Source organism: Arvicola amphibius, chromosome X (assembly GCF_903992535.2).
Source record: "Arvicola amphibius chromosome X, mArvAmp1.2, whole genome shotgun sequence".
Classification (NCBI taxonomy): Eukaryota; Metazoa; Chordata; class Mammalia; order Rodentia; family Cricetidae; genus Arvicola; species Arvicola amphibius.
Genome location: NC_052065.1, coordinates 82,239,665 through 82,264,335, shown reverse-complemented (window position 1 = coordinate 82,264,335; position 24,671 = coordinate 82,239,665). Strand labels below are relative to the sequence as shown.

General features: G+C 34.3%; 1 protein-coding gene across 1 annotated transcript in view; it reads right to left on the bottom strand.

The window, feature by feature from the left end:
* Diaph2 (diaphanous related formin 2) overlaps positions 1-24,671 on the bottom strand; it is a 778,808-nt gene that overhangs the window by 366,870 nt on the left and 387,267 nt on the right. Inside the window, exon 22 of the mRNA XM_038316977.1 lies at positions 13,527-13,656. Within this exon, the coding sequence (XP_038172905.1) occupies positions 13,527-13,656 (130 nt within the window). The remainder of the gene's footprint in view (positions 1-13,526; positions 13,657-24,671) is intronic.

The window sequence follows — 24,671 nt, the reverse complement described above, 5'->3', positions numbered from 1 at the left end:
TTGTTGATCAGTTATGGTGACTTAGTTTTAACATTTTTCAGACAGTTTCTATAATGAAGGAACCACAATACATTATCCACTTATATACCATAAAAGTAGCATATGCTAATTTGAATGTTTACTACATATTTGATCATATTCATAGCCACCATTAAAATCACAGTTTCTAAATGGGTATGCCAATATTTAGCCCAGGGTGACTTCTAGAGCTGGGTTATGAACCCCATATGAAATAGTGGATTTGTAATAGGATTGACAATTTTAACTATAGCAGCATGAACAACATGGACGATAATAAAATCCCTGCTTAGATATAACTCACACAAAAAGAAAAAGTCAGAGGCTGTGAACAGCTCAGTACACTTATACCATTTTTCAACCCATTTGAAATCCACAGACTTCTGTATTCCTTTCCGAGCACTACCTGGTAGTCTTTCAAAAATTCTGTTTTGTCTGACCAAAAAAAAAAAGCTATACACACGAATATGTCGTATGACTCCCTATGAAACATTTCCCCCTTTATCTTCATCTAATAAGAGTGCCAGTGAGACTTTCATGAAATAAATGTTATTCTTGCCTGGCTTTGCCTTTCATATCAATAACCCTGGGAATAGACATGGTCAGTGAATCAGAAGAAGTAATAATGTGCCCTGAAGATGCTGATTTTTCAAAGACTGTTAAAGTAACACTGTATTTTAAAAGTCAGTGTAAAGCTAAAAAAGGATAAGACTGCTTCACAACAATCTAATTAGCAATTTGTTTTATTTCTTGAATGTAAAAGGAGTAGGTGCTATTTTCTTTCATGAAAATAAAAAAGACTCTGGAAAGCAAGCATTTTAGGAAGCTCTATCAAGAACAATAAAGATAGTTGCTATTTTATTTGCTTGCTTATTTAATGATGCTAGAGATCACACCCTAAGCTTCAGCCACTTTGGATAAGCCCTCTATCACTGAGCCACACCCTAATCCTGTTCTTAACTTTATAGCTAAGGTATTACAGTACTCAGCCATCCATGGCTAGCTACACAATGAACCTTTTGATAGTTGGCAATAACAGTGCTGGAGAAAACATTGCCAGCCTGTGACAGAGTGACTGTTCTTGACTGTAGATATCCTCTTCAAGCTCACTTTCAGAAATAGAATAAAACAGAAGTGATCAAATTCATATTAACTGTTACTGGTACACTTTGGTAATTAGGTATGACAGACTGAGCTCTTTTTGTTTCCTCTTACCTCTGATGTTTGCTAACAATTCAATAATATAGCATTTAAACATAAATATAGCATTAAAATCATCTTCCAAATTGCTGTGTTTATCACACACACACTTCACATTTAAAAAAAACACTACAAGCCTGTGTGGTGGTGGTACTAGCCTTTAATTTCACCATTTGGGGGCAGAGGCAGGTGAATCTCTGTGTCTGAGACCAGCCTGGTCTACAGAGTGAGTTCGAGGACAGCCAGGGTTACTCACAGAGAAACTCAGTCTTGTAAAAATTCACCAACTAAAAAGCACACAACAACAACAACAACAACAACAACAAACCCAAAAAAGCAAACAAACGAAAAACACTAGAAGGCCAAAGTCAAGCAGGACAATGAAGATCATATTTCCTTGGCAAACAAGAACAATTGATCATAGATAAGTTTCATGTGTATGACTGATTTTCCTTCAAAAAAGATAATGTTTACAGATAGGATATTCTACCTTGATTAGTAAATGCAGAAAATTAAATTGTACTTTACAAAATATTTGCACTTCATTATCATTTAAAATCTCAGTATAGTTAAAAAGATACTATTACATACTAACTATTTCAAATGAAGGTAAATCTTAGAGAAATAATTAGTTTGAGGGGAAAAAGAGATGCAACACAAAATACCAAACATTAATTGCTTGACCTCACAAAACACTGAAGTCTTCAGACTTAGTCAGGCAAAATAAACTCTTATACTTTCTAATTTAATGAATGTTCCCTGATCTCAAAGGATAGCACACAAAGTATTGAGCTTCATTATCTCACTTTCTGTGCTATTATACTTTAGTCTTCCTCTAATTTATCGAAAAGCACCCTAAAAAGTTATATGAATGTTGTAACCCTGGCCTCTAAGTTTCTTTTCCTGTTGCTGTGAGATAAAATGCCCTGCAGAAAATAATTTCAGAAAAAGGGTGTTTTGTTACTGACTCACAGCTCATGGGAGGGGGAGTAAAAGGACCTACGCACAGGGATCTCATATCAGATATCCCATATATCAAATATTTACACTTCAATTCATAGCAGTAGTGAAATTACAGTTATGAGGCAGCAATGAAAATAATTTTATGGTTGGGGTTACACAACATGAGGAAGTGTATTAAAGGTTCTCAGCATTAAGAAGGCTGAGAACCCCGATCTAGAGTGTGCAAGTCTTCATACCTGAGTTAATCAAGACAATCCTATGTAGGCATTTGGAAGACCAGAGTACGGGCTGGTCTTCCAAAGGTCCTGATTTCATGTATGCAGAGGTCAGACTCCCAGTGAGACTAAATTCTATCAAGTTGACAAGTGACATCAACCATTCTGCATGAGTGTCAGTATTTTCTCAAAAGAGTGTTTAGCTAATATGGTCTGTAAGTGAGGCACAAGAATGGATGACCAAATTAATTTAAAGCATAAATCTAGTTCCTAAAATAGTCATCAAATGAAACATGACATATTTAAAAGAAGATACACACAAACTACAATTTAAAAGACACCAGGTCTCAATGCTAACACCACTAAACAGACATGTTTTATTAATGATCACACCCTTCAAGAAGGTGGAAAACAGAGGTGTTTATTATTTACTAAGCATTATAGAGTGGAAGACTATTCTCAGTACATGGAGAAGGAAAAATCATTGAATGAGACCCAAAATTTTATGGATGTAACTTAAAACAATCATTTGTTTAGTTTCATATCCTAAATGTTTGAGTGCTTGCCTACATGCATACATGCATGGGCACCAGGTGTTTATGGTGTCCTCCATGTATAGAAGACAGTATAGGATCCTTTGGACACTGTTACTCATCGTTGTGAGAGCTGTCATGTAGGGGATGGGAACTGAAGTTGTTTGCTCTGAAAGAACAGCCAGTATTTTTAAGCACTCGGTTGGCTCTCTAGCCCTTGATGTAACTTTCTATGCATTGAAAAGATGATAATTTGAAAGTAAAGCAGTGTTTATAGTATGTATGACTTCATTAAATATACACATATATAATTCTAACAATATTCCAATTAAAATTTATAATAAAAACTATTGTTAGTTTATCTTAAACTTATAAATCATTTATAGCTTCTCTAGTTTTGTTAATACAATTTCTTTACTGTTATAGTATAAAAATCACAAAACACAGCTTATAAATCCTTAGCATTGATTAATTGTGCAATCTTCACACTTAGGACTTTTTAAAGAAAATCACACAATTTTCTTTTCTATATCCATGCTTAATATTACACATGGCACTTACTAAGTTCTGTGGAAAAACACTAGTGTTTATTACTGCCAACTATAGGCATCATAAAAGGCATAATTAAGTGAAGCAACAGTAGTTAAGATAAACATTACCTTTGAATTTCCTTCCGAGAATGCAATCACGAGGCACCCTTCTAAAATATACACCAAAGAGCATGCTTTTGATCGTTTTATTACCAGATTTCAGCTATTTTTTGCAGTGGTACACATAATATCCAATTAGAACCACAATCTATCTCTCTTTTAATATATGACTCCTGTGACAGAAATGGTTGGTATTGCTTCTTTTCTGTGATTATACATTAAGCCCTTACCTTGCCCTTCCACTTTCACAATACTACTCAATGTCAATCATCTAAACTGTTATAGCAAACATGTGCCAATGATTTTTGGCTGTTTAGGGGCCACGTAAGTGAGGATACTGATGCAAAAATTATCTGACTTATAAGAAACTATTTGGAGATGAGATTAAACTGAGCAATAGTTACATACATTCTCTTTCCAGACATTGAAGTAAAGACACAATGATTTTAAAAAAAATAAAAATAAGCGCAGCAAGAGTCCCTGTGTGCTAAGGCATGTTAGGATTCATCAGACACAATCATATTGATAAAAAGTGGAATAAAGACCTCCTTGATCTTTAGTTGTATGTAATGTGGTCGATGGATCTTGTTCTTTTACTAAGAAAAGAAAGCACAAACATCTCTCTCAGATTAAAAGATGCTTTTATAAAACCCTAAAGTGGGGCTGGAGAGATGGCTCAGGGGTTAAGAGTACGGGCTGGTCTTCCAAAGGTCCTGATTTCAATTACCAGCAACCACATGGTGGCTCACAACCATCCGATATAATATATGGTGCCCTCTTCTGGTATGCAGGCAGAACACTGTATACATAATAAATAAATCTATAAAAACAAATTTAAAAAACTCTAAAATGACATATAACTTGCTGAAAAGCATCAGTTATTTACAGTAATGCCAGATGAACTTTGACAACACTTGCCTATTTATATTTATACAACAAATGTGATTGTTTAAATGAAGCATGCATGAAAATAAAATGATATTTTGAATAAAAATGTAGTATCTTCTTCACCTTTCATAAGCTATGAAACATTTTAAAGTCATGAAATATTACTTTTATGTATTTCTGAAGTTTAACTAACATCAGAAAGTAGGTGACCTGGTTAATGATTTTGCATAAACTAAATACAGACACAGTATCTAGATCAAGAAATACAACATGACCAGTACCCTTAAAGCCCTAGCACATTCCTTTCCAGTCACAAACTCAGCCTAAGCATACCCACTATGATCATTACTTTATCTTAACTAATTTATAGGGATATTTGTTGTAAGGAGGGGCCTGCTTGTTTGTCTTGGCAGCCTGGCAACATTATCCCCAAAATAACCACACAGAAATTGCATTAATTAAAACACTGCTTGGCCCATTAGCTCTAACCTCTTATTGACTAACTCTCACATCTTGATTTAACCCATTTCTATTAATCTGTATATCGCCACGTGGCAGTAGCTTACTGGGAAAGATTCAGCATGTCTGTCTCTAGCAGATCCATTGCATCTCTCCCTGACTCTGCTTTCTTCCTCTCAGAATCCAGTTTTGTCTTCCCTGCCTACCTAAGTTCTGCCCTATCGACTAGGCCAAGGCAGTCTCTTTATTCATTAACCAATGAAAGCAACACAAAAACAAAAGGACCTCCTACACCAGATATTTTTGAAAAAAATTTTTCTGTTAACTACTTTAATATTTGCAGACATGTTTTAAGACATACAAGTAACCATAAAGTCTCACAGTAGGTTTAGATAAAGATAGTAGCTAGACTCAGGTGGTGCTGAATAAACATTCACTGAGATGAATGTGCCTAATGCAATACTATGTCCAATATTGACATAGTAAAGAAGCCTATGATATCAATCATGACTGAGAATGTATTATTTTTGGATACAGCTACAAAAAATGGAAACTCTGTAACAAATGTAGCAAATGAAGAGGTTAGAAAAAGTTTTCTTATCCACAATTGAAGCAAGAAACTCTAGAAAGTCAGAACAGAAGCCTTTCTAAAGAAGGATGGGAATTAAAAAAAAGTCACACAGAGCATAAAATTGCTAGGAAATGGAGGTGATATTTTAGTTTGGAAAAAAAAACATGGAAGACTAGGTTCTGACATAGTCATAGTGAAAATGGTGTAATTTACCAACCAAAAAGCCTCCGGGATATAAAGGCTAAGGTGTTCTAACAGATATAAGTCACAATACCCTGACAAGTAAGCTACACAAGTATTTAAGAAACATTTGTTAGAAGCTCTGGAGTCACCAATCACCTGCATCTGTAAGGTGCTGGACTTGAATCCAAGCATTGCAAAATTAAATAAATGAATAAACAAACAAAAGTGAAATATATTGTACACATTATGCAAATCCAAACAATGTATGGTCAGCAATAATATATTAGGAACTTAATGCAGAGAAGGTAACTCTCACTGTAAATGTTTTCATCACACTTAAAAAAAAGCAACACATGTTTGTTTTAGACCTCATATTCTTTCTCTTATTTTACTTTCTGTTATTTAGGTTGTTATTTTGTTTTCTAGAATAGGGTCTCACTATGCAGCCAAGAATGGGTTTGAACTTTCAGCCAAGTCTTAGCACTAGAATTTCTTCTTCTTCTTCTTCTTCTTCTTCTTCTTCTTCTTCTTCTTCTTCTTCTTCTTCTTCTTCTTCTCCTTCTCCTTCTCCTTCTTCCTCCTCCTCCTCCTCCTCCTCCTCCTCCTCCTCCTCCTCCTCCTTCTTTTCTTCTTATTTTGATAAATAGCCCCTTCATTAAAATTGAATCAATTGTTTAATTTCAAATATTTTATTGAACACTTAGATGTATCTGGATTGCTGTGTGTGCAGTGACTGTGAGTCCAATCAGGGAATAATCTGTGAATCTAAAAAGTCAGTCTATGCAGTGCAGATAGAAATAAAAATCTGAATGTGGAATGTGCTCTATTATCAATAATGCTCCAATGTTGCTACTGACAGCAATAATAAAAAGATAATTCTGTGCAATTGGAGTAAGACAGCCTGTAGACAACTACACAGAGGAGGGGGCAGTTATAACTATAGTAGGATTTTTAATTGCTCATTGTTTACTTCTGTATATTTTCCAATATCTCTGTGCAAGTCTCAAGTTGAAAATATGGCTGAAATTTGAATAGTCTTCCATACAGCAGTGTGATCATGGTCAACTTCTTCATCATTTGTGGGAGCATTTTTTCCACTATAAAATGATTAAGCTGGACTCAGTCCCATTCTGGGTTACTTTTCGCAGTAACTAGGTGACTTCTAAAGTTTCTACTGGTTCTAATATACTTGAATATTTTTCTCTTTCCTCCAACTTTTATATTCTAATATTTGGCATTCATTATCACTTAATGTTTCTTAAAATGTTTTGTTTTTGTTTTCCCCTCAACTTGTATTCTCTACTCTAATTTACATCTTTAGTTCCTAGAGTTTCCAAACAAGATTTTTTTAATGTTAAATTTCCCACTATTAATCATGAGAAGAAAACAGTGTAAATAAATAGTTAGAAATATGACATAGAAACAATACCTATATCAAAAGGCAAAGCTTACTGAGAAAAATATAATTTAATTTATAAGAAATTAACATTGACTGTGCAAAACTTAACTAGTTTTTATATAGTTAAACAGCACTAATTTAACTGAAGGGAAACCAATTTTGGATTTATGTAAAACCTTAGCATTAATAGTGCCTTCAAATACATTAATATAATTTTCCTGTATTGAATAGAATAGTTTTAATTGAACTTTACTAACCCTTTTTGGCTAAATCTCTGGAGCTAACCTATAAAACAGTGCAAGTTTTAAATCAAACTACAAAAATCCTGAGAGATAAAAATTAGAGTGATAGCTCTGGAGAAGAGAGTAGATAAAGAATTCACCAAATACGTCTAGTAAATTATAAATACTTCATACATTAATGTCTATTATATATAAGCATATATTTACATGTTTTGGTATTTCTATTCTGTGATAGAACACCATATCTCAAATCAACTTCTAGTTCATCACTAAAGGGCATCAGGGCAGGAACTCAAGGCAGGTACCTGGACGTGTGAGTGCTTACTCAGTCTGTTTTCTTATATCACCCAAGACCACCAGATCTGAGATGGCACAACCCAGAATGAGACGGACACTTTCAAATCAACCATCAATCAAAAATATCCACCACATGCTTGCCTCAGGCAATTTGATGTGGGCACTTTCTGAACTGAAGTTCCCTCTCCCCAAATGTCTGCTTTTTGTCAAGTTCATATAAAACAAGAGACACTGCACCATACATGTATAATCATTAAAAATAAAAATTAGGAAAAATATAATTGTGGTTATAAAAGATATTTTTTAATGTTTGAGGATATCAAAATCATTATAGCCACAATAATTTCTTTCTTGAGACATATTAACCTGTTAGCCACTAATGAAAGGAACTGTAGACTTAAAATTTATCCCAGAATAAGATAATTCAACAGTATTATTTAATTAATTTCACCAATAATAAGACATTATTTTCTATTTACTTGTGAACTTCAGATATATAAGAATTTATGTTCAGAAGAAAATACTGTTTTTTTTCTTTCTCTACTGGCTTGCCTCTCCTGTCCCAGCAATAATAGCTAACTAAATAACTAAACAAATTCAAATAAAAACAAAACCACTTTCAAAATCTCCAGGCAATGTTTCATAAATGTCTCCCACAAAAGTACCCCTAATGGAAGCGAAGATTGAATATACACCCCTAGGGATCTGCTGCAACTGTGAAATTTCTTTGAAGTCATCTGTTTTATTTTAAAAATTCATGTGGCTTTTGCATTCTACTCAGTAATATATATCTGTTTTAATGTAAAAATTATGTTTTCTTAAATACCTTTGAGTTACAGAGCTCTAGGAAAATATGCTAAGTTGATACCAAAGGCGTGCTTCTCTTAGAAATGCATAATTTTAAATCTTAGCTTTGTGAAGAATAAAGATAATTATACAAATACAGTTTTCCCTACATTCTACATACTTCTTTGTTTTTCTTTCAGCTCAAAGTGATGACATTTCCCTCCATTATCTGTAATTTTGAGGTCTATGCTTTTAGTACCGAATGAGAATATGCCTTTTGCTTTCTATACTGGACAGAAACATTTTTTTCATAAAGTAAGTGCCTGAATTCTAATATTCACAAAAGATGGCCAAACAATTGTCCATTACTTGTGAAATGTAGTACATTCATTAATTAAAGTTTTGATTTATCTTTATACTTCCAGTTTTAAAAGTCTGTTCTGTTTTTTAATAGAAGACGACCATTTCACAAGGACGTAATCCATTTTCAAAAATGAATTAATTATATAGTGTTGATCTATTTTTTATTTCCACTGGGAGAGTGTGAATGTTATACATACAGTATATTTAACACAGTAATGAAGGTGACAGAATTTGACTCAAATGACCCAAAAATTTATGTTAGGGAAGCAAAGACAAATTAGACTCAAATATTAAGGAAAAGCATTTAACTATAAATAACACAAAATGACTTGGCCTTTCACCATTTCTTTTCTTCCTGTAGAGACTAAACGTGAAAGTTTTTTTTCTCCTGAGGCTTTGGTAACAAAACGTTAGTAAGAAAGGAAATGGATTTTGAACAGTGTTTTGACAAATGATAGTCAGTTGTCTTAGAGGACAAGGCAGGTGAGATTTTCAAGCATGGGATGCAGCAGGAAATTGTACACAGAGACAGGATTATTATAAAGGAATAAAAATGGCTCAGGAGAATATATGGTGTAGGTATACTGAAAGAACTAGGAGGAAATGAAAGTGGGCTGCAAGCAGGCAGGGTGTGATTAAGAAGTTTTTGAGTTGAAAACTCTTTGAATTTAACAGAGAAAGAAAAAGAGCTAGTCAAAAACAAGTGGAGAGGGGAGATTGCTGCAGCCCAAAAAGTGAGAAAGGAAAAGAGTTATTTGGCAACAGTCTCCTGAAAACACTGGCTGGTTCAATACACAAAGCAAGTAATCAGAAGACAATGGCTAAATTTGACTGTTGAAATAGACAGGGGGAAAGAAAGTCATGGAACTGTTAAAGAAAGAAATGAAAGGATTTGTCAAAAAGCTCAAGACATATGAAAGAAAGAAAGCTGAATAAAATGCATGCTTACATGAAACTTGAGGAGCTAGAAGACATATTTAAGATTATTCTCTTCTGATCTAACAGTCAAAACATTGCGATGGCCTTACTGGTGGATCAAATGTTAATACTATTATTACTATCAGTACTAATGATAGTAGTATAAGAGGTGTGTACTTACTAAATAGCAAGGATCTTATTGTATGCTTTGCATATGTTAGTTCACTTACTTAATCGTACTGCTACTGAAATTCATCATCATTTTCTAGATGAGGATAAAGAAAAATCACTCCCTTAATTCTTTGAAAATATAAATGATACAATTAGAATTTGAAATTTACAATAACGTAAACAGTCTTCATCTGGTGTCTGCCTTTATCAGTTGCAACAATGACCCTAAATACTTGTTATTAATGTTTTAGAAACAATTTAAAACATATAAGCATTGCCGGGCGGTGGTGGCGCACGCCTTTAATCCCAGCACTCGGGAGGCAGAGGCAGGCGGATCTCTGTGAGTTCGAGGCCAGCCTGGTCTACAAGAGCTAGTTCCAGGACAGGCTCTAAAAAAGCTGCAGAGAAACCCTGTCTCGAAAAACCAAAAAAAGAAAAAAGAAAAAAAAAACATATAAGCATTGTATAAAATACAGTCACATATTCTATAATAGAAATGTATTATTAGGTGACGATTTTTGTCCCAACATGAGTATATATTCTAATATTTCTTTGACATTACCAGAAAATACTGAATAATGGGAAAAATGTTATATACAAAGTCCCTTGATCGTGAACTTCCAAACCTAGCAACTGTGAGAAATAAATCTATTTTCATTGCTAATTACCCAAGTATGTGGTTTTCTATTGCAGTGAAATAAAACAGAGTAAGCAATATGTCTTTCTGTATGTGTATCCTATTAATAAAGATATTTAGAATTAAACTCAGTTCTGTTTAATTCAACTCAAGATAAGTAGTTTAGATATGGTCACAAAAGGTATACTAAATATAGGAACTGAAAATAACCACCATAAAATTGACAGGACAATTTATTCTAAACTAAAATTTATATATTTTCTTTTAGAACTGATTCTATTTATTAAACAAATGAAATGAAGAATATTCTGATAGAAGACAGTTAAAATAATAACAGAAATTTTTAGCTAATATTTGAACTGGTTTGATTTGTGGTATTTTATGTATTTCAATTATAATAATATGCTAATGATACATGTTGTTTGAAGTTCAATAATGCCTCTAAGTCAAAGGTATACATTAAACACAAGGAATTCAAAAAAGCTACAACATACTTACTAATATAACTTTCTATTATATTATACAATTTTAACATAGAGTAAAAATACATAATAGTATGAAATCATGATGAATCTTCAATAATTAATCTTCATCCACAGCACAGAATACAATTGAAAAAAATTAAAAATAAGACAAGGATCTAACAATCCTATAGCAGCAAAGAACTGTAGAATAATATTTACAAATGATATTCTGGGCTTTACAGACTCTCCCGTCAAAGGACACTAACAAGATTATTTAGTTTGTAGTAAATTTGGGAAACATGATTTTCTGTCCTTCCTTTAATTCTCAAAAGTTACAGAATACAATCATTACATTATGTCTTTCTCTTATCCAAAAGAAAAAAAACTAAATTTGCACCCATATTATATCACCTGGAGAAAAATATTTCCTTGATCCATCCTCCTTGTACTTCTTAATCTTTTGTTAAGGTAGACAGTGTTGACAAAGCTACTTACCATGCCTTAAAATCTTACAAACCTTCTGCTCCACTTGTGATTTCATTCCTCAATTTAGTATGCAGTGATGTACGACGTGAGTCTGCCTTGAGTATTTCTAATGTGTCTACCCTACTCCTATGGCCTCATCATCAACTATTCCTCTCTTCTGCCATAAAAGATTTTGCAAGTTCACCTGGCACCCATTGAGTTATCTCTGGAAAGAAAGCACTATGCCATGCTGGCAAAACATCAGCTTCATATTTTATGCATTCCAGAGTCCTTTATCTTTAGCTAAACTACAGAACATTATCTTTAAAACATTCTCAAGGAACAATGTCTTAGAATCATTTTGAAGCCAACAAAGTATGATTCCTTTACAGCATACATTTAAGTTCTTATCAACTTAAAGAATAGAATGATGTCATTGTTTTTCACCGCTGAGTAGTACTCTAATGTGTATATATTCCACATTTTCATTATCCATTCTTCCATTGAAGGACATCTAGGTTATTTCCAGGTTCTGGCTACTAAAAATAATGCTGCTATGAACATAGTTGAACAAATGCTTTTGTAGTATGATAGGGCATCTCTTGGGTATATTCTCAAGAGTGGTATTGCTGGATCTTGGGGTAGGTTGATTCCGAATTTCCTGAGGAACTGCCACACTGCTTTCCAAAATGGTTGCACAAGTTTGCATTCCCACCAGCAATGGATGAGTGTACCCCTTACTCCACATCCTCTCCAGCAAAGGCTATCATTAGTGTTTTTGATTTTAGCCATTCTGACAGGTGTAAGATGGTATCTCAAACAATGACATTTTGAACTTTGCATGCAAATGGATGGAAATAGAAAACACTATTCTGATTGAGGTAACCCAGACCCAAAAAGATGAGTTTGGTATGTACTCATTCATAAGTGGATTCTAAACATAAATAAAGGTCAGTGAGCCTATAATTCCTGATCCTAGAGAAGCTAAATAAGAAGGTGAACCCAAAGGAAAACATATAGTTATTCTCTGGATATTGGAAGTAGACTAGATTGCCAGGCAAAAAATTGGCATCTTGGGGATGGGGGTGGGGTAGCGGTAAGGGGTGATAGGGAGATGTGGAGAGAAAAGTGAGGAGGGGAGGATGGGGAGACCCTGGGGTAATGGGATGGTTGGGATGGAGGAAGGGCGGATAGGGTAGCAGGGAAGAAGTTATCTTAATTAAGGGAGCCATTTTAGGTTTAGCAAGAGACTTCACTCTAGAGGGGTTCCCAGGTATCCATGGAGATGTCCCCAGGTAGTTCCTTGGGCAGCTGAGGAGAGGTAGCCTGAAATGGCCCTTTCCTATAAACATAATGATTAATATCTTGCATATCACCATAGAAGCTTCATCTGGCGATGGCTGGAGATAGAGACAGAGACCCACATTGGAGCGCAGGACTAAGCTCCCAAGGCCCAAATAAGGAGCTGAAGGAGGGAGAACAAGAGCAAGGAAGTCAGGACCATGAGGAGTGCACCCACCCCCCCCCCCCAGACGGTAGGGCTGGTCTAATGGAAGCTCACCAAGGCCAGCTCCACTGGGACTGAAAAAGCATGGGATCAAACCGTACTCTCTGAACATTGCGGACAACAAGGGCTGATTGAGAAGCATGTACTGGTTTTGGGGGAGCCTAGTCTGTTTGGATGTGTACCTTCCTGGACCTGGATGGAGGGGGGAGGACCTTGGACTTCCAGCACTGCAGAGAACCCTGACTGCTTCTTGGACTGGAGAGGGAGGAGGAGGGGAGTAGAGGGAGGGGGAGGGAAATGGGAGGTGGGGAGGAGGCAGAAATTTTTAATAATAATAATAATTATAATATAAAATAAAAAGAATAAAATGAATTATTTGATTTGAGGTCTGAAAGGTTTAATAACCCCACACTGCTTAAAAATGAAGACAGGGTAATTTAAAAGTACAGTGGGCTCAAATATAAGTCAACTAAAATCATCATTCCACTTTTCTTACATCAACAAAGAACTTTTATGATTAATATTGCTCATAGCTTCCTTTTAAATCTTCTCATTTAAACTAAAATACATCGGCTAAGAATAGTCTTAATCGATTACCTTTGCTTGCACTTTCCACATGTTCCAGCTCATCAGGAAATTTCAGGATATCTCGGTGTTTTTCCTCACAGATTTCAGCAAGAAAATGCAAAAGAGTTGTTTTTTGATCTGTTGACTTTGTATCTCTGATCTGGAAGGAAAAATAGCATTTTTTGTTACATAAATAGATTTTTTTCTAAACAAGTCAACAAACAATGAGTGATATAGATCATGTTGAGTTTCACTTGAAATTTTTTGAAAAGTAAATTGGCAGTTGCTTCTTTGATGGCATCTAGTGACATAATTCATGATCTTAAAATGAACTTGGTATTTTATAAAGGAGAAAAAACACTAATACAAGTAGCAAATTAAGCCTTAATCTATATTTTCAAAAAATGTCTGAATCATTATGGGAAAATGAACTATTCTTTTTATGAGACACAAACACTCATTAAAGTATTTATAGTAATAGCCTCATTTAATGTGTGTTGATGCTAACAACACTCTGGTCTTTGTATTATTATAAAAATATATTCTTGAAAGATGCATTCATTTGTGAGATTAAATTTATTTCCAGCTATCATTGATGCAAATTAGCATAAAAGAGTCAGCATGCTTTACATATCTTTATTTGCATGGGCCATAAGAAAAAAATACAAAGTTATTTCATACAGAATTATAAACCAAAATCAGATTACACAGTTATGGAAAAATGCAATTATTTATTATATATTTGCTTAACATTGTACACTTTTTAGAGATACTAGAAAAATGTCATCAATAGAATGATAAAAATATTTAAAGGATAGAACAGAAAAAATTAGGAGTCTCTAATATTTTCTTATTTAGATTTCTTATACTAGACAGCTGCAAATGAAATCAAGTATTTACTTAGAAACAATGCATAAATACAAGGCAATGTATCACATTTTTCTCCGTTTATTGTATGTTTTAATTCTATAAACTTTAGATGATGGGTTTATTCACTGGTGTTCATACAGAATAGGGGTTTTTAGTTTTAAGGGTTACTCCGTATAGAATAAATACATTGTCTTCACAAATAGTTTTAGGAATGACTGCAGAGGATACTTGAGCAATTACAAAATAAATTAGTCTTTGTTGTTTTAGTAACTAAAAACAAAAAGAATCAAAATATTATTAAATTAGGCCTATAGCAAATCTGTTTTATGCTAAACCTTTTATCAACTATTTACATCCTCATGAAGTGAACAGATTATAGAGAAGATTAGCCTCAAGATTCCATAAACAATTGGCCACAGGAGGCATAATGTTCCAGGGTTCATCATTATTTCTTTGAGAAATTCTACAAAAATAGTATTGCATATATGGAAAATATTTAAATTGCTGTACTTGTGCTCATTCGCCAAACAGCTTTTAGTACTACAAGGTTGAATCCCACAATCCAGGGACAAGCTGTAAGAACAAAAAGCAACAGGAACCTCAAGGCAGTTTATCTTAAGTATGGCTAGCAGCTATAGAAGAATCAATTGCATGCTCTGGTCCTCAAAGACAACTCTTTAGCTGGGATTACTGTGTTATATGCTCACAAAGTACATCATTTTTATAGTATGTGAGACATTAAAAAAAAACAATCCCTTACAACTTAACATCTGAGATTCTGTCCTCCCAAAATAAGTGCCAAGATAAATAAATAAAAAAACCTCCCTTTACCCCTTCTCAACAGTAAGAAAATTGTCTTTTTCCAAAGTCTATGGAGACAAAGACATACAAAGAAGAGAAAAAGAACAACAAACTTGCACACTGTTCAAGACACAAAATTGTACAAGTATGTTATAGCTGTTAAAATTGTACATAGCTAATAGTGCAAAATAAACAGAAAAATGGTATTGTAGTCATATGCCAATTTTAGGCATTGCCTTTTCTTTGTCAGTCATATGGCAATTTTATGCATTTTCTTTTCTTTGTCTCTGGCTTTACATTATTTTACAGTAAAAACTTCAGCTCTGGCGTGCATTCTTAAACTGCTGAATTTACACATTTATGTGTGTATCAGTATGTGGCTGTCTTGTGTTGTTTGCATGTGTGTGCACATGTGTGAGGATTTGTTTGCCTGTGTGTGTAGGCATCGAGGACATAAGTCAATATCTGGTGGTGTCTTCTATTATTCTCCATCTTGCTTTTTGAGACAGTCTCTCACTGAATGTGAAGCTTGCTATTCCAGCTAGACTGGCCAGCCAGCAATCCCTAAGCTTGCCCCTGTCTCCACTCAAAAGAATTTAGACATGCTCTACAATGCATTTTTTATTTTTAACAGTTTTTTGTTTAATGCGCTTCCTAAGAATCCAAATTCAGATCTTGTATGTGATCACCAAGCACTTTAATCACTGAACCATTTTCAAGCACTGAAAAGAGCTTTCATATTTATTCATCCTCACTGCCACGAACAATATAATTCTACTAGGCAATTTACCATGGTCAATGGTTGAATCTTCCAAAACAAATACAGGATAACATCTCAGTTAAGCAAATATGTTACTATTTCTAATTAAATAAATATGCCTCTTGGAAAAATATGCTTGTGACTTTTTAGAACCATAACATCCCCTTCAAAGCCTCAGCAAACAGGGTGAAGCACCAGCCTTGACAATCTGAGCAGTATCTCAAGTTAGTATAGGAGACAAGGTCTTTATTCTATATAACAATATTTATTTTATAGAAACCCTCACACACAGAGTCATTTTTTTAACGTCGCATGGTCTTTTAATCTTTCCCACATACATAACCTTTTGATCAATCCTTTAAAACTAAATAATATTAAAATATAAGGTATTATATTGTGTCCACACTAATTCTTATGCTGTATCATTTATATGCTGGTTATACTCGTTTTTTCTCAGTCCATGCCATACTATTTGTTTTCAGTTCAGAAGGCAACTAAAAACCTTTCATCAGTCTTACTAGTTAATGACATTTATCCAATAATTTCCTGTTGTAAGTAGACAAGCTGGATATATTCATAGTTTAGGGGTAGAACAAAGGTAATCTAATCAGAATATGTACAAAATCACTTTGAAAGAAGTTGTGGTAGTTTATTAAGAGATAAAATTGATATCTATTTGATATCTGGTTACTTGAAATCATGTTAAAATTTTATATTAATGTCAAATATATAAACAAGGAGGTAGCCAAGTTACAGCTTGCCTAAATCTCAGAGGCAAGTATATTGTAAGTATTTCAAAGTCTGGTGTATCCAAAAGCAAAGCACCTTTATCTTTGTTTCAGCTTTATTCCTTCTTTGAGTCTCACTGAGTAAGGACACAGGATAGACACCTGACTTCTTTTCATAAGCTGCCAAAGGGTAGGGAGACACTACTCCAAAATTGCCTATTTTGTATGTTTTCCAAACACAAAAAACAAAATAGTAAATTTATAAAATAGAACTATTTTGGAAATCTAAAAAATTGTATTATTTTAGTAATCTGACTTAGTGAATACCAATGAAAATCAGAATCATTTCAATAACCAAGAGCTGCCAGCTAATAAACCACATACATAGTAGTTTTGATTGCAGTCACCTGGCCAGTAATTGTTATGCACAAAGATTAGTAACTGAAATTAAATGAATTCTATCTCCCTAATCTTTACTAACATTCAGAAATGGTACACGAATATAAAATATCCTTGGTAGAACAACACCTACTTCTATGGAAAATTCTCTCTCTCTCTCTCTCTCTCTCTCTCTCTCTCTCTCTCTCTCTCTCTCTCTCTCTCTCTCTCTCTTTCTCTCTCTCTCTCATACACACAGAGAGATTTATTTTTGTATTTATGTATTTATTTATTCATCTATCTAATATGCATTGGTCTTTTGCCTGCATGTATGTCTGTGAGAGAGTGTCAGAGCCCCTAGAACTGGAATTACAGACAGTTATGAGCTGCCATGTGTTTGTTGAGAATTAAGCCAGGCCCTTGGGAATAGAAGCCATTGCCCTTAACTGCTGAGCCATTTCTTCAGCCCCTCTGTTCATCTCTTTAAAAAAATATATAAATAATAAATGACAAAAGGTAATTTTTGCATGTTAAAACACAATAGTAGATAGGAAAATGAGTAATTAATGGGCACCTAATTTTTAAAAAATTACTTATTTTTAGGTGTTTGTGTGTATGTTGCATATATTCAGATATCTTTTGAGGCCAGAAGAAGGTGTCAGATTCCCTGGAGCTGGAGTTAAAGACATAAGAGAACTGCCTGATATGGGTGCTGGGAACTGTACTCAGGTGCTCTGGATAAACAGTAGGTGCTCTTCAACACTGAGCCATCTCCCCCAGGGACCCCTAAAAGATTTAGTGCTTCTAATTCTAGTTCATTCAAGCCTAATAATTATTATCCATATCACTGTTCTGAAATCTGGCATTTAAGGACACAGAATCCTGCACACAGCTAGGGAGCCAGAGAAAACATCTTAATGATCCATATCAGTCACATTCAATCCATCTGTGAAGGACCTTGTCTATAAGTAATTTTTCCTTCTGTTGAAACAAACCCCTTTTTTTTCTTGTTTTGTCCTCAGTTGGGGGAAAAAACCTGGTCACTAGCCTCTGTAGAGCAACTTCTCATAATTAAATTTTCTTTTTTAAAATAAACTAAGCAACTGTGGTTAATTCAATCACTCCATAGAAACACCATTCTTCAGTTGTTTAATTCATTGCTAATAGGATTGACTGAAAATGTCCAATGCATCTACATCATCTACTAGAAAAATCACATCAAACCTCCAACTTTTCTTTTGCATATAAGGCCATTTAGATGACGGTGTCTGACTTTTTTCTTTCTTCTTCAAAACGGTCACTTAAAGCAGATTACAGTTGCTTAAATACACACCATGTGGTCATAGATTAGCCCAGTTGTGTGGTTTTGTATGTTATCACTTTCCAGAAACCCACCTTCTCTTTCCTTCTATTTGTCAGCTAAATATCTGCTCACACTTTAAGACTATTCAACTATTTCTAAGTACTTTTCTCATATCGTCTGTGCTGTGAATAATAGAACACAGTAGTTTCTGCATGCAATATCGATTTTGAAAGCTTGGAGAGACTGTTTAGTAGTACTAGGAACATGCCATAACATACTAGTTCGTCAACACGTTTCTGAATAAGTTTTTTTCTTCATAGTAACTCACATTTGTGTATGGCAAATAGGAATACAGTTAAATTTAACTCTATTGTTATGTAAAGCCACATGCACACATGCACGAACACACTCATACATGCACACAAGCAATGACTAACAAGGCTAGACATCTCCAGGACACACTATGTGCTGAGAATTAGGTGTGGGTGAAAGTCAGAGTGAAGTTATAATATTCTCCACTGTGATAGGCACTGTCCTAAATATTAGTATAAGAAACAAATAATGATGTGTGGTAATTCTGAAGCGTCAATGTTTGAATTTAGGTAGAAAATATGAAACTACATAGAACAGAGAAAATATGCATATTAACTTTGTGGCAAATGTCACAATTTATATAATTATATTATTATAAGGAGTTTTCAGACACAGTAGAAAAAAAGATAAACTTGAGTCACTGTGGAAAAAATACATATTTGTCAATGAATAATAGGAAGAGAAAACAGAAAAAAATCAGAACCTATAAATTTTAAATTGTGCTAGTTAAAAGAATGGTGTAACATGTCAGAAAATGCTAACTTCAGAGTGATCTAGTTTTAGAATGGAGAGGGAAGCAATATGTAAATACTCTCAGGTAAAGTAGCTATGAACAATTAATTCTCTCTGCTGTATTGTTCATAATTATTAGATAAAGATACAATCTGATTTTATTCATAATTGGTAGATACACAATCAGACTTGAACCTTTAGTCTATAACTTCATAGTTGGACAATCTTGGGTAAACACTTTCCCTAATCATAAACTAGGTGTTAGTTAAGTAGCTATGGTCCAAGACATATTTGTGGGACTTGATATGATAAAGTATTTCAGGACCATGATGATCAGCAAACTGGAAGTAACGTGAACCTCCCTCAGTTTCCCATCTTAACATAATTATCAGAGTCACATCAGTCCCTTTTTGATGTGGCTCTCTATTAGCATGATAATTTCGTGTCTTGCCATTACCCTCTCTAAACTCTAACTTTAGCTATGTATATGTCTAGTGACACAAAGTTGGTATTGATTTTTAAACCTGCTTTTTAAAAGACATCTTATATTCAGCACTGAAAACAATGCTATTCATTCAATGTTGGTTGAATAAAAAGGTAAAGATTCCCACATTCATTTGGTTTCTTTGTATCTATTAATATACTTTTCCCTTTACCAGGAAAAATGTTCTATGTTTGTGTGAAGGAGGAAAAATCAATATGAATTATCCATATGCTATGTGCCTATGGAGCAGGCACTTTGGCAAGTGCCTTGTAATCATATATTTTAAATCTTGAAAACAATCCAGTGAATTAGTTATTTCTATACCCATTTTTCAGGTAACATAGAGCATAATGGCAGAGTTCACATAGTTAATAAGGTTTGGTGCCAGAACACAGCCTGTTCACTTATACACATTGAGATTTAATATTTACTGGTTTTACTAATGGGCTATAGGTTATGAAGAAGGTGTTTGGAAAACAGAGCCATTGTGCAGGAAGATTGGTCATTAATAATAATGAGTCCTTTCCAACTTCATTGAGTATAATTAATATCACTTGTGCTTTTCCATAGTGATTTATACATGCTCTGGTTGCAACATTTATTTCACAATACATAATTTTGTTTACATACTCAGTATCACCCACCAGATTGTGACCTCCTTATAAATGAGGACTATGATCAGATTTCCCCCTGGAATGTTCAATGAATAAAATGCTCCGTACAAGCCAAAGATAATTAAGGCTAATTTGATGATTAGAGAAATCTTTAGTGACCTTCAAGTATTGTTTCAGAATAGTGCCAAGGACATAAAATTAAATGAAATGGATAGCCAGAAATAGGAGGTAATGTGTAAGGATAATTTATTCAAAATATTGACTGTGGATAATAACTGGATAATAGAGGGGGCAGTAGAGCCAGCAGCTGGAAAATGGTGAGGCTAGTGGCAAAAGTTATTATAATTATCCTACTGAATAAGTTCAGCATAATTAGGCTGGAGGAGAATAGGAACCAGAAGAAATAAAAACAGAAAATCAAGAATTCATGGGTGCCTGCAACTACCCAGGCTCAGAACCAGGATTAAATGTTGGTCCTCCCTAACAGGCACCTATTCTGTGATCTGTTGGGGCACAGGTTGGGAGGGGGGAGTCCTGTGGACCCAGGGTCATAGGATCTCCACAACACAAGGCACACAGGGCAGCAAAGGAATGTCCAGGAAGAATCCCAGTGAGGGTCAAGTGTTAATAATGTAGCGGCAACCAGGGGTTTCTAACCAAGCCAATGATTTTTTTGTGATGAATGCCTGCATGTAAACATATATGGATAACGGGGTTTACTGCGTGATTGATTCACTGTGTCACATTGCTGCTTTCATGATCAGATTTTTCCTTCCTTCCTTCCTTCCTTCCTTCCTTCCTTCCTTCCTTCCTTCCTTCCTTCCTTCCTTCCTCTCTTTCTCTTGCTCTCTCTCTCTCTTCTTTCTTAATTTCCTTTTTTAAAAAATTTTGATTTTGTTTTATTTGGGTGGGTTACAGGGGCAGAGGGCAGATGGAAGGGGAACACAGATGGGTGGGATGGAGGATGTGAATGACACAAAGAATAAGTAAAAAAAGTTAGAAATCACTAGTTTGAAGTACAGATTAATATAAATTTATAAATTCAAACAAGTAATAAATACTTTCAGTGTTGTTACATACTGAGTTTTACTATTAACTTGTTACATTTAGGTTTTAAACATAACATTTTTGTTAACTAGTTTTTATTTTCAAATTACAATTTATAGCTATTTCTTGTTGCTTATAACTATTTTCTACAAACATCTATATGCATAAAAGCTTTGTGTAAATGGTAAGAGATATTTTATAATCGTTCTTTGGGAATCATCTCAGTCTGGTTACTTCTCCAGTTTTATTGGACAGAGCTATGATCTTTCTACAGCAGAAATTAGTAATTTAAATTTTTGAAAGAAAGGTATGACTACATCTATTAACCACCTATATTACAACATGTTTGATAAATTTATTTTCATATAGTTGACTACCTTAATAAAAGTGAACTTCTCAAGTTAAAAAAAAGAATCCAATGGTACTAGGCTAGGGATGTAGCACAGTGGGTGTCTTGGACAGTCCTGGTTTCAACTCTCAGTACTCTTAAAGAGTGGTAAAATAATTCATGGGTATTGACTAGATTATTAAACAGAGACCCCTTGACCAAAAACACTGGCCTCCTCTGGGAAGCTGTTAGGAATTCAAATCAACTAAATCAGAGTGTGTTTTTTCCTGTACTGGGAAAAAGTGTGTTTGTAGGGGGTGGTGTTGAGAAAACCTCAATGTAATTTGAATGCATTCCAAGGTCTAGGAGCTACAATGACAAAATTTCCAAGTCAAGAGATACTCAGGCAGTTATCCCCAGTTTACATGTCAGGGTTATTTAAACTTGCTCTAAGGAGTTCAATGCCTCAATCCTTAGGCCACACAGAATGTACTTATAGCAAATATGAGCACACTGTGCCCATGAAAATAAAATGGTGAAGTAGCATCCATGAGGCAGCATATGTTGATACTATGTTACCAGAGTCAGCATCCCAATTTCAGGTGGAAAGTAAAATATGTTATATAGGAACAAAACGGTGGATTTTATGCATCTTCCCCAAAGCAATCTTACACATCAACTTTAGAGTGTTACAGAGAAAATACTCAGCTAACTTCATGAGAATGGTTCACTTCTAGAAAGTAGTAAGAATTGTCTTGCACAAATGGCTGTAGAATATATAGTGATCATAGATAAAAATCAAATTGCACATATAAAATAAAAGGAATGCAAAGGAAGTCATACACATACTCCCTAGTGAGATGTTTCTGGGTGCATTTAAGGAGGACTAACATGAAAGTGGTGGTAAGCCTTACATTTGAGAAAAAAAATTCAGGCCAATAAATTACATTTGAAGGCAATCCTTTCAGACCTCTCCCTTTCTCCTTATATTTATGCAAACAGCTACAAGGGACTCAGTGAACTTAAGACCTGTATTAACAAAGAGTTGCCCACTCCCCATGTGTGAAGGGAACAGCCTTAACACAAAAATGAACAAAGACACACCTATACTGGATTGATTAACCTTAAAAAGAAATAAGATATTTCATTGGAGAGATATTATTGAATCCTTGAAATGAAAACATTTAATATATCACTGTGACCAGATAATTCAACTTTATTTCTTTTAGTAAAATGTGTCCTAATTATGGCTTATTTTCCTATTATATTTATATATTTATGGAACAGTTAATATTTAAGCAATCATGAATGCTCCAGTGCATGTATCAAACCAACTACTACTGCTTGCCAGCACATGAATCCTAAAGTTAGTTTCCTTTTTTTAAAAAAAAATAAGTTCTGCTCTCTCTGCCAAGGGTTGTTTGCAAATTATTGCTTTCTTCAACACCAGCACACATTGCAATAACACTGAAAAAGATAATGTACTTTTAAGGATTGCAATTACCATAAAGACATTAACTCTGCAGCTACGACCAGACAGGTCTAACACATGCATTCCTGGCTTTATTTCTGAATCTGTCACCAAAACTCGTTTCTTTTAAAGGTGTTACATGACCACGGTTGACACTAATTCAGCTAAATGTAATTTACACCGGAAACGATGGCCTAATTCTTTATGTAGGCTAGATTGTCCCTTTTTTACACTCTTGATGTTTGTATTTTAATGGTACTTCCACAGATGATATCAATTGTATAAAAAGTCATCCAATTTAAGAGCGTTACACTTGTTAACTTAATTTATGGTAGCAGTCTGGGAAAGCAGAACTTAAACTTGAAACCATGACAACATTAAATGTAATAAGGATTCATCTCAATTGCCACCTTCAGGTCCAGCAGGGCATCTGTGCTATTAGTTTCTTAGAGAAGACAAATTCTGCTTTCCTACCCTCACTGATCTACCTTTCAGGGTTTTCCTTGTAGTATTACTTATTCAAGGTGAATGCACTACATATGCATTACTCTGAAGTAGCCAGGACCAGTGGCAAATCAACAGCCACTTCTGCTCATTTAGGAAAGGTCACGAAGAATTAATGAAACATGTCTGTACTTCACAAACAAAAGAAGATCTGCTACTTACAAGTGCTTTCAGTTAATCAACCTGTCTATAGTAAGCCTACCAAATTCTTCTGAGAATGGTATTAAGAAGATCAAATTATTTTAAATTGATATAAAAACAGTCTATAAGCATAAGTATCTCTTGGGCTTTTCACAGCTTCTTTAATAAGGATTGCTTTATACAAATACTAAAACCACCCAAATTTTATTATAATGAGCATTTTTACTTAAACCTGACTACATAAAGTTTGAGAGAAGGTAAGATCAGTTCTTTGTCATTTTTCCATGGATGTAAGTTCAAAGATTATTACCACCAATAAGAGAGAACATGGGCAATAATGCAGGTAGCTAGCACTCAGAGGTTTGTCATTAGTATAAAAGTAACTCTGGTGATCAACAGTAAATATTTTGAAAAGCAAAATCAACAGCAAAAAGGAACAGCTGTTTAGGAGTTACTTAAATATATTTATGTCAGTAGCTTTCTCCAATCAATCATTCATTCACTCATCTTCAATTCTCTATATAATTTTATCATGTGAAGTAATATCAATCATTTTCTCCTCTTGAGTATTTTTCTAATCACTTTCTTTTTGCCGCTCTGGAAATGATTATCACTGATATCTTATCTGTGATGTCTTATTACAAATAATGCAGCTGTGAATCCTCTTTTTCATTGTAAGAAATGAATATAACATTTAGTATTTTAAACATCTAGAGCTTAGTGACAGTAAAGACATTCACATACCTATGAAACCACTCCCACTATCCATAATCACAATTTATTAACAGCCTAAGCTAAAATATCAAACACTAACAGTCTGTCCTCTTTCTAACCTTCCGAGTACCTACATCTCTAGTTTTGTGTAAATTTGACTATTCTAAGTACTTATATAAGGACAAGAATCATCGATGATGCTGCATA